Below are 12,885 nucleotides of genomic sequence, written 5' to 3'. Positions count from 1 at the left end.
GTGAACCAGCAGGGTACATGCCTCTGCCTCTGAGCCAGGCCTTGGAGGGAGAGGGAAGGAAGGGAAACCAGAGAGAGAAGGGCTGTGGCAAGCCCCTATTCACACTGCAAGTCGGCTGTTCAATTAAAAGATACAGCATTAACAGAGAGCCACTTAATCTTTGTCCTCAGAGCAGTCCTGTGCAAACCCAGAAGGCCAGAGCTCATCTGTAGCAAATGAGAGGCAATAACATTGGCAGCCATATTTGCAGTGAATTTAACAGTTAACAGCCAAATGATTTGCCCTTGTAGAACTTCCTATCAGGGGTACCTTTGAACCACACATATGAACATCATTCTCCTAGCAGGGAAGGGGGCAGAGGTGGAAGAAGCGGACCAAGGTTAAACAGAAGCTAGAAATAGCAATGAGTCCCTCCTCGACTTCTGAACTCCAACTCACTTAAGCATCACCATAACACTAAAAGGTATACAAGCATAAGGGTGGGCGAGTCAAAAGCTGCTTCCTCAGATTTTACACCCTCAAGTCGCCTGCTGCACTGAGCTCAGTTACCTCTACTACCATGAGGGGCTCTACATCCCTGAATTAGCCATGGCAGGAGGTTGTAACTGAGCAGGTTGTAACTTCAGTGTGGACTGAAAATGAAAGGAGAAAAGGGGAAACTCCTTTCTTAGGTCCTGGCTTCCTCTTATGGTCCTGACCACCACCAAAGACAAAGACAACCAAAGTAACAACGAGGACCAAGCTGGAAAGAGGGCAAGGTCAAGACAACAGTGGAAGAGGGAATGAGAAAGCTGCTGGGAAAAGTCTCTTGAAGCTCCATTGTCTGAGGCCTGCTTTCTCCCACAGGCACCCCAGAAGTGAACCACAGCCTCTAAAGGGGTTTCGAAACCTTCTTTTAAGGCTGAAACCTGACATCACAAATGCAATCCTCTCCTTGACCAAACATTACTCAGGTTCCTCTGAGCTCTCTTCTCAACTGGACCCTGCCTTCTGGCACTGTGCTCACCCCTGTATTGTCCTATTTTAACAACAATCCAACTTTAGCCAGATTTCCCCACCTTTGAGATCTGATCACCCTGGAGATCTGATTGGGTTTCTCACCCTCCACCATCCCCCAGCCCCACTCTTTGCCTTGATTATAAACATCCGCTCTTCTTGTGGCATTCAGGGCCCAATCTCACTCTTCCACTGCAAAACCCCGCTGGAGTGGTCCCTATACCTATCACAATTGTGCTGAATAGAGGGTGCCTTACTGTTCTTTAACAAGTATCATGAATAACTTTTTAATACAAGGAAGTCAGAAGGATGTTTTCTTGCCCTGCTGCAGGCACCCCGCACAGCCTCCAGCACTCATTTAAAAGCAGACTCGACTGTGCCTACTTCCTATCAGTACCTACCATCTATCTATTTAGAGAACTGACCAACAAAGATATAAATTATGTAAATTCTGGGAGCAGAGGGATATTGGCCTGCTTTCAATTGTATCAATGAAGTTTTCTAGAACCTAAAATTACAGTGAATAAGCAGCTTAAATGTGGTTATCCGAGAAAAGCAGGGCAAGCCAGTCTGGTTGTTCACATTTTAAGTCGTGAATTCAGGTGAAAGATGCCGCTCCTTCCGGCTGAACCCAAAGCAAGGCAGCCAAAGGGTGACAGTGAACTTCAACTCCATACAGCGTAAATGAAGATGCCCTGCCAGTTCACACAGCATCTGAAACCCCGCCCGCAGGATTTCAGAGCAACATTCAGGGCGAGGGCGATACAAGGGACAACCGGGAGCTCCTTAGAAGGCGTGAGTAACGGTAAGAGAATGACCAAGATGCCTGTGCCTGGAGTGACTTCATCATGCAAATCAAAGCCTATTTCCCTGGTGGTCCAGTGGTTAAGGATCTGCCTCGCAGAGCAGGGATGTGGGTTCAGCGCCTGGTCAGGGGGGAACTAAGATCCCATACACTGCACAGCAACTAAGGCCACACACCACAGCTGGTGAGCCCACATGCCCGGGAGTGCCACAACTAGAGAGTCCAAGCACCACGATCAGGACTTGGCACAGTCAAATATATCTTTTAAAAAAAGTTTACAAACTCCCTCTCTGAGCTCCAGGGGTGGTAGGGGAAATGACAGATATCCAAAGGAAAACTAGACTAGCAGGAGCACAAATCTATACTCTCACCATTTAGATACCTGCAGAAATACTTCCAAGTCAAAACACAAAAGCAAACAAAAGAAAGGGCACCAGCTTGCATTAAAACTTTTGAGGACCCTGTTGTGAGGGAGAGAAGGAGATAGTGTATTGGGGAAGGGGTGGGGGGTTGGGGAGGGGAGTAGAGGGGGAGAGACACAGAAAAACAGGCCACCAGTCTCCAGAGTGGCCACAGGAGCAAGGAGAGAGCGTGTTCCCACTTGCGCACATTCAATTATAGTCCAAGACAGAGATATTCAACACTATCAGCTTCTGCCCTGGGAATTCATTTCTCCCTGGGCGATGAGGGTGAGAGATGAAAGGCTGTAGGATTTGATTGCACTGAATTTTCAGTTTGTCAAGTCCCATTTACTACCTCAGGTACCCTAGGTACCCTGGGATTCTATCTTTTAGGATGGAGGCATTTCTCTCAAATAGAGTCCCAATGACCATTCTCCCCCTGTGGGATTTTATGAATACCTAATAATAGCCAGGGGTCCAGAGAGAAGCTACCTTATGGCTTCGCAACTGAGAAGCTTACATTTTCCGGAACACTGATACTATAGAGTCCAAGCACCTCTGGAGTAACCGTTAACTCGGTTTGCAAACAGGAGCATCTAGACTGAAAGAAGCATTCACTCCTCCATGAGAAGAGGGTTGGAAGCGGGTGAGGGAAGAAGAGGTGAAGCCAAAAGCCTTAAGAGCAAAGAGGCCGGCATGGCAGAGGATCTTGGCAACTGAGGCAGAGCTTGATCAAGGCCAGGGAGGAACCCAGATGTTTTCTGGAAGAAAACGCTGAGCTGTTAGTTTACTAGCAAAGGGCTGAGATGACTTCTTTGTGCTTTATAAGAAATAAGAAATAAATAAAATAAGCTGCTTTGAGTGAATGTCAAGTCTCCCTCCTCTTAAAGTACAAAGTGTTAAGAATAGAATGAAAGTGTTAGTCACTCAGTCGTGTCTGACTCTTTGTGACCCCACGGACTGTAGCCCGGCAGGCTCTCCTATGCAGAGAATTCTCCAGGCAAGAATACTGGAGTGGGTTGCCATTCCTTTCTCCAGGGGATCTTCCTGACCCAGGGATGGAACCTGGGTCTCCTGCATTGCAGGTGCATTCTTCACAGTCTGAGCCACCAGGGTACAAACTGTCCTAACAGTCCTGGCTGTCCCAATGGCCAAACCAGCCAGGGGAGCTGGCTGCCACCCATCCCATGCAGAACACAGCACGCTCCTTCAGAGGCCGCACTAAGAGGGAGAGGGGGGCCAACAAGTCTAGGGTGGGCGGTACATCCGCACCCCCACCCGTGGGTTCCCACTCCAGCCAGGGCCTGAGGGAGCCGGCCTGGGCCCGTGGCACACCAGCAGCCCCTCTGCAGATATCCACCGACAGCTTCTGCAGGGCAGGCTTTCTAAAACAAGCTCCTCCAGCTGCATACACAGACGCTGAAGGCAGTTCTGTATGAAAGGATGTGGCTTTCTCCTGTTTCCAGACCATCTCACAGAATACGACAGCACATTTTTAAAAAAAAGGAAAGCGAAGCCTTCCTACCAGCCCCCCTAGTAATGAAGGGGAAGACATCTTAGTGTGTAGAGCGGGCAACTCAGAAAGGCCAGTATCGGTATATTCTGCCCCAATTATGAACCATGAGGAGCCAGTGAGAATGAAATGAGACATTACACAAACATGTGAGTATCAAAAACTATGGGCCAGGGAGTGAGCTGGCAACTACTGCTATTTTCGCTTGTGTGCTCAGGCATCCCTTCAGAGGGTTAGCCAGAACCAGCAGGACAGCAAAAGGAACCAAATTCTTGGACTGACATCTGAACACGGAGACTCAGCAGACGCCCCAGAAAGGGGATGTTTCTGTTTAGCCTCACGAAGGGCCCGATACAATGAGACGAGGATAAAGGAGATGACATCCACTGGCTTCTAGCAGAGAAGTGAAAAAGTAAGGAGCACAAAGTCTCTGTGATGTCTTCACAGCTAATCCGAATGGAGCTCCTCCTGGGGAAGCAGCACTGTGCCAAGGCTGCTACCAACATGCAGTCAAAATCAGGCTTGGATCACAAGAGGTAGTGAGATGAAGGCCTATAAAATGTGAACAACCCATAAACTGGCTGTGCATTTCAAGGGAGGACTGAAATGAAAAGTGACATTAAAAATATGCCTAAGCAATAGACCTGTCATTTGCAGGGGGTGGAAAGCAAGCATCTGTGTCCTTCAGCTTCCCCTTCTCATCTCGGTTCGGAAAAGCCTTTTCCCCAGCAGTGATGTGACCTGATGCTGCTTCATCCACAAGCCACCATCCATCTAAAGTCCACCTTGTGACCACATCACGCATATGCTGGTCAGGATCTGAGACTCAGCTTCTACGATTACAAACATCGTACTAATCAAAATAATTTCCCAGGTCCACAGTGCCTATAATACATGAGGAAGTGGAACGTTTGGGGTTTTTGAACTGAACACAATTTTCCCAGTACAAAGCTAATTAGTCCACGAAGGAATGAAACCTCCAGCCTTGGCCTGCAGAAGTGCAAGGTACTGGATGGCTGCACTAAACTCGCCTTGAATATAAATGTTATGAAAAAAAAAAAGTAATTTATCTAAACACAGTGTAGGTAGCTCCGCAATCAGTATCTCATAAATAAAGAAAGAAAGATGAAGGGAAAGCTTCTCTAATTGATTTTAAAATTAGTTCCATGCAAAGAAATAATCTGACAACCAACAAGGTCGACAACAGGAAAAAGATGGCCCTCAGGGGGAAGCGCACGCCAAAACTCCAATGAATCGAGACCTCTGAACTGCTACGAAAGAGGGATTATTTGGGAAAGCCTGAGTAAGAGAAGACGTGTTAAAAGAAAGTCAGTCGGGGACCAATCTGCAAAACACTTAAAATCCTGAAATTAACCCCTCTGGTGGCCTGAACCCAATCTGCCCCACACTAATGAAATAGCATTATGAGGAAAACCACTGCTCACAGAGAGGCAGGGCTTGTCACCCCAATGGCGGCAACTAGATTGAAACCAGGAGTGGGGAAGAGGAAGTGCCTGCAGAAAACCAAGCCATGTGTGACGTGACCATCAAAACAAGCAATCCAATTAGGAAGGAGGAAAAAACCGACTGCAAAAACTCTCCGGGGGCCTTTCGACACCGATACACTGGTCCAAGTTGCCATGGCTAGCAGAAGCAGTCGAGGAGATTAGCGATGGTTTTGGGAGTGCTAAAAATGATGCCACTCAAAACTAACGTATGGATTAGGTCTTCAGCCTCAGCAGACACGTCGATTTAAACATCTGTTAAAAGCCTCCAGTAGCCACAGCACTCTGCAAGCTTTGGAAATAGAGGGGAGAGGAAGCCAAGGAAACCATACCATTACTGCCGACAGTGGAGTTTAGGCATCACAGCAGGAAGTGGGCTGGGACAGAAACCATCAGAAGAGGAGGATACAGAGAAAGGGAAGGACTGTGTATGGAAATATCTGGCCTAAAGAGGATTTCAAGAACCAGGGCAAGAACGAGGTTTACCTCAGCACAGCAGCTGTTTTCAATGGTCACAGGACAGTAAACACAATGGGGCTGTCAACTCTGGAAACAAGCGAAGATTACTGCAGCTCACAGGACTGAAGAGAAGCAATAAATATGAACAAAGCAGTGCTGGGACGACTTAGATAAATTGAAAATACGGAAGTGTGTAATAGTGATGATTAAATGAAGGGAGAAGAGAGAGAGAGAGAGAGATGGATTGAAAGACATCAATGCACATGGCTTGGGGAAGGATTAACCAGCAAGATCCACTAGGAGACTGTTAAACTCCCCCAAAAATTATTTGCAGGGTAGAGGCACGATCATGGGAAAGAGGATGCGTTAACTACAAGGAACAAAAGAAAATATAATTTGTAATAGAGAGAAAAAAACTAAATCAAAGGCAAATAGGCATTTGTTGTCTTCTCCAGGATATAATTCACTTATATAGACCAGTGGAACGTACATTTTAGGAAACTCTGGATATAGCTCTATCTAAATACAAGTTTGAGTAAACTCCAGGAGTTCGTGATGGACAGGGAAGCCTGGCATGCTGCAGTCCGTTGGGTCACAAAGAGTCGGACACGACTGAGCGACTGAACTGAACTGAAATACATATATGGGGCTTCCCTAGTGGCTCAGTGGGTAAAGAATCTGAATGTGATGCAGGAGACACAGGAGACGTGGGTTCAGTCCCTGGGTCAGAAAGATCCCCTGAAGTAGGAAATGGCAACCCACTCCAGTATTCTTGCTGAAAAATCCCCTGGACAGAGAAGCCTGGTGGGCTACAGTCCAAAGGGTCATAAAAAGCCAGACACGACTGAGTAACTAAGCATGCAAATACATATATATATATAATATATAAAAATAAATAGTATATCTATATATCTCCACTCAAATATGAAGTGTCTTGACCCCAGTGACCGCTCCAGCCAAGCAACAGGTATTGATCTTTAAAAAACAACAGCATACATCCATCCTGGAATCTTAAATAAATGAGCTAAGACCAAGCCATTGTCTCCTAATAGTAATTTTTTTTTTTTTTTTTGAGTCCTCTAACAAAGAAGTTTCAAGTGTTCTTCTCAAAAACACTCAGATCAAACACATCTGAAACGGGTACAGAATGCCTCTGCCAGTGCTCTGACACATTCTGTGTCTTTTGATCACTTTGCTGCAGTCCCCAAATCTCTCCATTAGAAACCGGTGAGATGCTAGATCCATTTCAAAGAGCTTCTGCTTTTCTCCAAGGTGCTCAATGCCAGGCTGGCCCTCCCTAACCTGCTGTTTGCCTTATGCTCCCAGTCACACACTGAGATCCCAGTTTACTGGTTTGTCCCTGCTCCATGCAGGGACTGTAGTCCCACAGCTTCCTGTTGGTATGCATCTCAGAGGCAGCATCATCTGTTTTAGGGTCCTAGGAAAAGCTTGAGCCTTCAGAAATCTAAACTAAAGGGAATAGGTTGAGAAACCACTTTTAATCGTGTTTAAATAACAAAGCACCCTGGGTTTCTGCAAAAGGGAATATTACCACCCAACCAACCTGCCTCTGAGGAAATGCCCTTAAAGCATCGCAGGGCATCACAAGTAATGTGCCTGCCTGCAGCCCTGGTCTCCCGTCACCTGCCTTCAGGGCAGACCCAGTGAGGTCAGGCCTGGGAAACAAAACCCCCAACAGGCAGCAGTGACTCTGGGAGACTAGGCAGACTGCAGCTTTAACAAAACTCATCCTACAGTGCCCAGGTCTGAATATTTAGAGGCCCTGCTGTGAAAGAACACGTCCACGGTAAGTTAGTTCAAGGGAAGAGGCTGAAAGACAGGGTGATGGAAACCAATACAAGTTGAAAGCATGAAACCACACATGAGATGGGGGGAAGGGTTTCCCCACTTCCCAGAGTGAGTGTGTGAGTGTGTGTGTGTGTGAGTGTGTGTGTGTGTGTGTCTCGTTGCCCACTACAATAGCACTGCATGACTGGACTCCATGGGGAAACAAGTCAGCCCCTTCATCGGATGCCCGGGGGCTGTATTTCCTTTGTCATTAACACTCCAAGTGTAACACAAAGCGCACAGCAGCCCTGGGCAATAGAGCACTAGGTTTTCCAGCTTTAGATCAAAGCCAAAAGCTCTCTAGGAAGTCCTGAGATAGCACAATGTGTTATCTCCTTTAAGCAGTAGCTCGGAAAACCCACAGCCTTTCTCCAAGATTAAGCACTTGTATCTCTGAGGCAAACAACTGGATAACACAGACTACACCTTTAGCGAGGGCTTCCCAGGTGGCGCAGTGGCAAAGAACCCATCTGCCGACGCAGGAGATGCAAGAGACATGGCCTTGATCCTAGGGTTGGGAAGATCCCCTGGAGGAGGAAATGGCAACCCACTCCAGTATTCTTGCCTAGAGAATTCCATGGACAGAGGAGCCTGGCAGGCTAAAAGCCATAGTCACAAAGAGCCGGACAAAACTGAGTGACTTAGCGCACACACCCCTCACCTTTAGAGAAATCCTGATACACGTCCAGGTCCACAGAAATACCACAAACTGATGTCCAAACAGGATCTTAGCCGAAGGAGCTACATATCCAAAGAGCTAACACTGGATCTTCCCTAAATAACCCAATACTTTGGTGTCACAGAAATAGAATCCACAGCATCTGACACTGTACTCCTTCTCAGGGAGACACTACACTCTCTAGCTTCTAACTCTGTCACATGTTCTAGCAACAAATCAAGCTCTAACCACAATCTGGGAGCCATGGCTACTCCTGAATTCCCTGTACTACTAGAAAGGAGCTGCAGAGAATGAAAGCAGGTCCTTTGATCATGCAGTTCTGTCCAGAGCCCTTCCTCTGGCTGCAATTAGAAAGTAACCAAAAGGGGGGAGTGGAAGTACAGCTAGCCTTGGGCAAAACTTCCTTGCCTTCATGTATAATGTAACAGAAATGAATTTGTCTCTGTGTGTAAAGAAAGGAAAATCCAACTTGCACTACTGTCTTCACAATAGAGATGTCTCAGAAGGTCTGTGTGAGCTGATGCCATGTGAGTTTTCAGGGTATGGAGAAGATCAACATTAGAAGCATCTCCCCATCGTCACCTGAAGGACAAGCCCCCTTGGGTCGTCACCTGGGCGCCTGGAGGAAGGAGGCTGTGTGTAGCAGGAGTCGCTGCATGCCACCCGCCTGCCCGTGAGGAAGCTCCAGCTTGCAGAGACTTGCCCCTACCTCTCCTCTTCCCACTCCCTCATCTGCACCTTCTCCACTCTGCTCTTTTGTTTAGAACGAGCTCCAATACCATAAGCTGCCAAGTTACTTTTTCTCCATTTCAAAGCCACTGACACCCTCTCCCAAAAGTGTCGCAGACTTCAAGAGAAGGCAATCTCCTAAGGGTTTCATTCAATGCCCGCCATGGTCCATCTGTCATCTCCAAACAATGGCCACACAACCTTCGTTTCTGTAACTACGAGACCACCCTCCCGTTCCCAAAATACACCCTTGACGTTTTCTTCGGAGAGTCCATCAGGGCTGTTCTAACTAGGACAGCCACATCATCTTGTACACACTGTGCCGTGAATGAGGGCACCTGGCCAGGGGCACAGAGGGAAAATGGGAGCTGAAATCCAGCCTCCACGCTATTTGCCAAGCTGTGTGCCCTGACCTGAGGCTGCCCGAAGCCAGGGACAGTCTTCTCTAACTTGCATAAGGGTACAATATGGCCTCACAGATGTCCAGACATCTACACCTTCAGCACTTGATTGGACTGCCCTTGTAGTAAAGAAACTGTACAGTGAAGTACAGTAAGGAACACTAGGGAATCCAAGGACTCCAAAGGGACTCCTGCTTGCCTAGTCATTGCACACACATAGTTAGAGCCTGGCTGGGATCCCTGGGTGACGCCTATTCCTACACGTATACTGTAAATCTAGCATAAGCATAAGTTAGGTCTTCCACTCACTGTGAGAGTTCCAGGGGAAGTAGAAAGGCAAGAACTTGACTCCTCTAGTGTAGAGGCTGCTAGAGCCACACCCACAACCCTGCATTTCCTGCTCCCTTCGCCTCCAGGCGAGCTTTACCAAAAACAAAACCAGAACCCCTTGCTACAGATCAGTTTTCATCTAGCATGATTTTCCTTTATAGATGCAAAGTTACTTTCATGTTTTATAAATGCAAGCCACCAACACAAGCACACTCAAATCTGAAAGGTGTCATCCCTTAAAATTCTTCAAGGCAAAAGAAATCTAAAAACCATGGCATAGATGTTTTCAAACTGTGGCCCATGCCTAACTCCCAAACCCATTTCTTACTCCCCCACTTCCCCCACCCCCACCCGGGCATTAAGTATCCTCTATTCCAATCATACAAAACTGCCGGCAGTTAACCACATGGCCCGCAGTCTCTTTTCATGACTATGTGTGACCTGCCCTGCCTGTACTGTGCACCACAGAGCATCACACCACACGTGCATCATCCACAGTGGCCACCCATTCCCTAGGACCAAACTCATCCGATTCTTGTCATTGCTGCTGTCTTGGTCAGAAAATTGTCTTCTCTCCATTTTTTACCTAGCTAACTCCTAGTCAGCCTTCAGGCCTTAAGAAGCCTTCCCAGATTATGCATTCCACAGCACGTAACATAAACGCACTTATGTGCGTATGTCCCCTACTAGACTGTAAAGTTCCATGAGAGTAGTTTTAGGAGGGTTTATTCCCATGGCATCCCCAGCACAACACCTGGTACAAAGTGGGAAAGAACTGATCAAAGACAATGAACCTATTCATCAGAATCCCTCAACCTGTGCTGTCCAATACAATAGTCACTACACACCTGTGGCTCCTGAACCCTAGAAATATGCTAGGATGAACTGAGATCCAAGTATAAAATATACACCAGATTTCTAAGACACAGTAAAGATAAAAGTTAAATATCTCATGAATTTTTTATATTCATTAAATGTTGAAATGATACTGTTTTGGATATAGTAGGTCAAATAAGCTGCATTAAAATTAATGTTCTTTAAAACAGAGCTACTAGACAATTTTAAATAACACACAGAGCTCAGGTTTGTGGCTTGCATTATGCATCTATTAGACAGTGCTGGTCTAGGAGGCCCTTTCTCCCACCTGCTTACTTCTCATCCATGAGCGCTCAAGAGGCTAGTAAGCTGTTCCCCAGAAGACTTCCCCAGCACCCACCACAACAGGGCTCCACACAGCACCTCCATCACTGTACTCAAAGGGGGTTATATTCATCTCTTATGTGACCCTCACTAAGATCTTCCAAAGGAATTTAATGAACCAATAAGGGAACTCATTCCTCAATTCACTCAAAAGCCATATGTTGACTCTTAAGCTGAGCCTCACTTAAAGCTTTCTTAAAATGGAGGAAGATCTCAGGAATGAAGAGGAGTTTGAAATAAGCAATAACCTACCTTGGTAAAGAACAAGAAATTTTACAAACAGGACCGTGCCTAAACTAGCAAATATATTCCAACAATTTTCCGTTGTCCACCCGCTAAGGGAAATCCACCCATTACCCCCTGAGAAGTTACAAAGGATTCTACAAAAAACATAAACTTCTCACCGGTAGTTTATCACCATCAACCTGCTGCAACACCCCCACAACCCTAAAAACTGCTTAAAATTCAGCTCCTGAATCTACTTTAACATAATGCTTTGGCTGATGATGCAGGCACAAAAATTAACGTTCAAGAATTCCAAAGTTGTGGTTGCTGTGGGAACCTTAATTCCAACTGCATGGCACAGATGCAGAAGTGTGGACTACTCCCAACACTGATAAAATTGGAGATGTATATTTACTCTGTGCAATGAGGCAGAGCTACAGTTACTGAGAGAACCTTATTTTGGCATTTCTAAGCTTTCGTGCATTTAAATTCTCAAGCTTACCACAATACTGTTTGCTGCATTAAAATGCCTCCTCTATGGGGGAAAAAAGGCTGGGAGGATGGGGGTGGGTGGAGATGAACTGATTGGCCAGACATTCAAAGAATCCATCCTGTATGGATTTCTTATGCATGATTTGATTCAAAAGACAATCACAATATTTTTATTTTACTCTTATGGGCTGCCTATAAACTCTCATACAAATGAAAACAGGGCCTGAATTTCATCTCGCAAATGCACCGAGACACTGGTACATGCAAAAAATCTCACATCTCTAAAACTACAAAAGGACACATTAAAAAACCACATGGCACTAAGTTCAACCACACTGTTTAATTTGCCTGTGGCACTGGCTCTCACTGAGGACCCAGTTCTATAACCGATCCACACAGTTACACACTTTAGCTATCAGGAGGCAAAAGCAGGGGCTGGAAAAGATGTCTACAAAACTAAGACAGCCTAACAAACAAAAAAACCACAATCCCTTTCCCCAATCTCTTATAAGTCGTAACAACAGAAAGAAAGTGACCACAAAATTTAAAACAAAACTGCCTACAGTTGTCATCCTAAGCATAATTTCTCAAATTGACATACAAAAATCATACACATTAGCTAGCCAAGCACCCCTGCTGCCCGAAGACCCAGCAAATAGCACAAAACAATGCAACTAACAATTCTAGTCGCTACTTGGAAAAGATGAGTAAGTGACCCCAGACTATATATATACACCAAGATTTATTTCTTCCTAGAACAAAAACACAGTGCAAATCAAAATGATCAGTGGAACAGGCCTCGCTATCATGCACGTGAGACATGACCCTTCCTCTCCTTATCTCCAGAGAATAAGATCTCGTTGACAAGACTTATTCACCACCTAACATACACCAACCCTAACTCCTCTCAAGCCCCTTAGCGAGGAATGCCAGTGGGGTCCATCAAAAACGAAGGAGAGCAGTGAGTGTGGTTCAAGAGAAAACAGACTTGCCCAGTGGCAGCTAGGCTGCAAATACTAGGAAATAATACTTCGGTGATTTACATTATTGGTTTGTTCGTGTTCTTCTACACACGAAACACATCTAACTGATCATCCAGCTCCTCCCTCTTGGTTTCGGAAAAGAGGAGCTGCTGCTTCTCTCGTCTCACCTGTGTATTCTCCCCCTCCAGTCTCGGTGGTCTGATGCTGGACAGGTGGATGGTTTTGTAGTCCCCAGAGTTCAGCTTCACAACAATGGCGTCAGCATTGAGCACCTGCATCACCTGTGGGCAGCAAGAAGGCGAAAATGCTGAAATGTGCC

General features: G+C 46.1%; 1 protein-coding gene across 1 annotated transcript in view; it reads right to left on the bottom strand.

Annotated features, from left to right (window-relative positions):
- Window positions 1–12,885, bottom strand: part of SND1 (staphylococcal nuclease and tudor domain containing 1) — a 419,819-nt gene that overhangs the window by 342,814 nt on the left and 64,120 nt on the right. Inside the window, exon 10 of the mRNA XM_027968778.3 lies at window positions 12,734–12,847. Within this exon, the coding sequence (XP_027824579.2) occupies window positions 12,734–12,847 (114 nt within the window). The remainder of the gene's footprint in view (window positions 1–12,733; window positions 12,848–12,885) is intronic.

Source organism: Ovis aries, chromosome 4 (genome assembly GCF_016772045.2).
Source record: "Ovis aries strain OAR_USU_Benz2616 breed Rambouillet chromosome 4, ARS-UI_Ramb_v3.0, whole genome shotgun sequence".
In the NCBI taxonomy this organism is placed as follows: Eukaryota; Metazoa; Chordata; class Mammalia; order Artiodactyla; family Bovidae; genus Ovis; species Ovis aries.
This window is presented reverse-complemented; position numbering and strand designations above follow the sequence as displayed.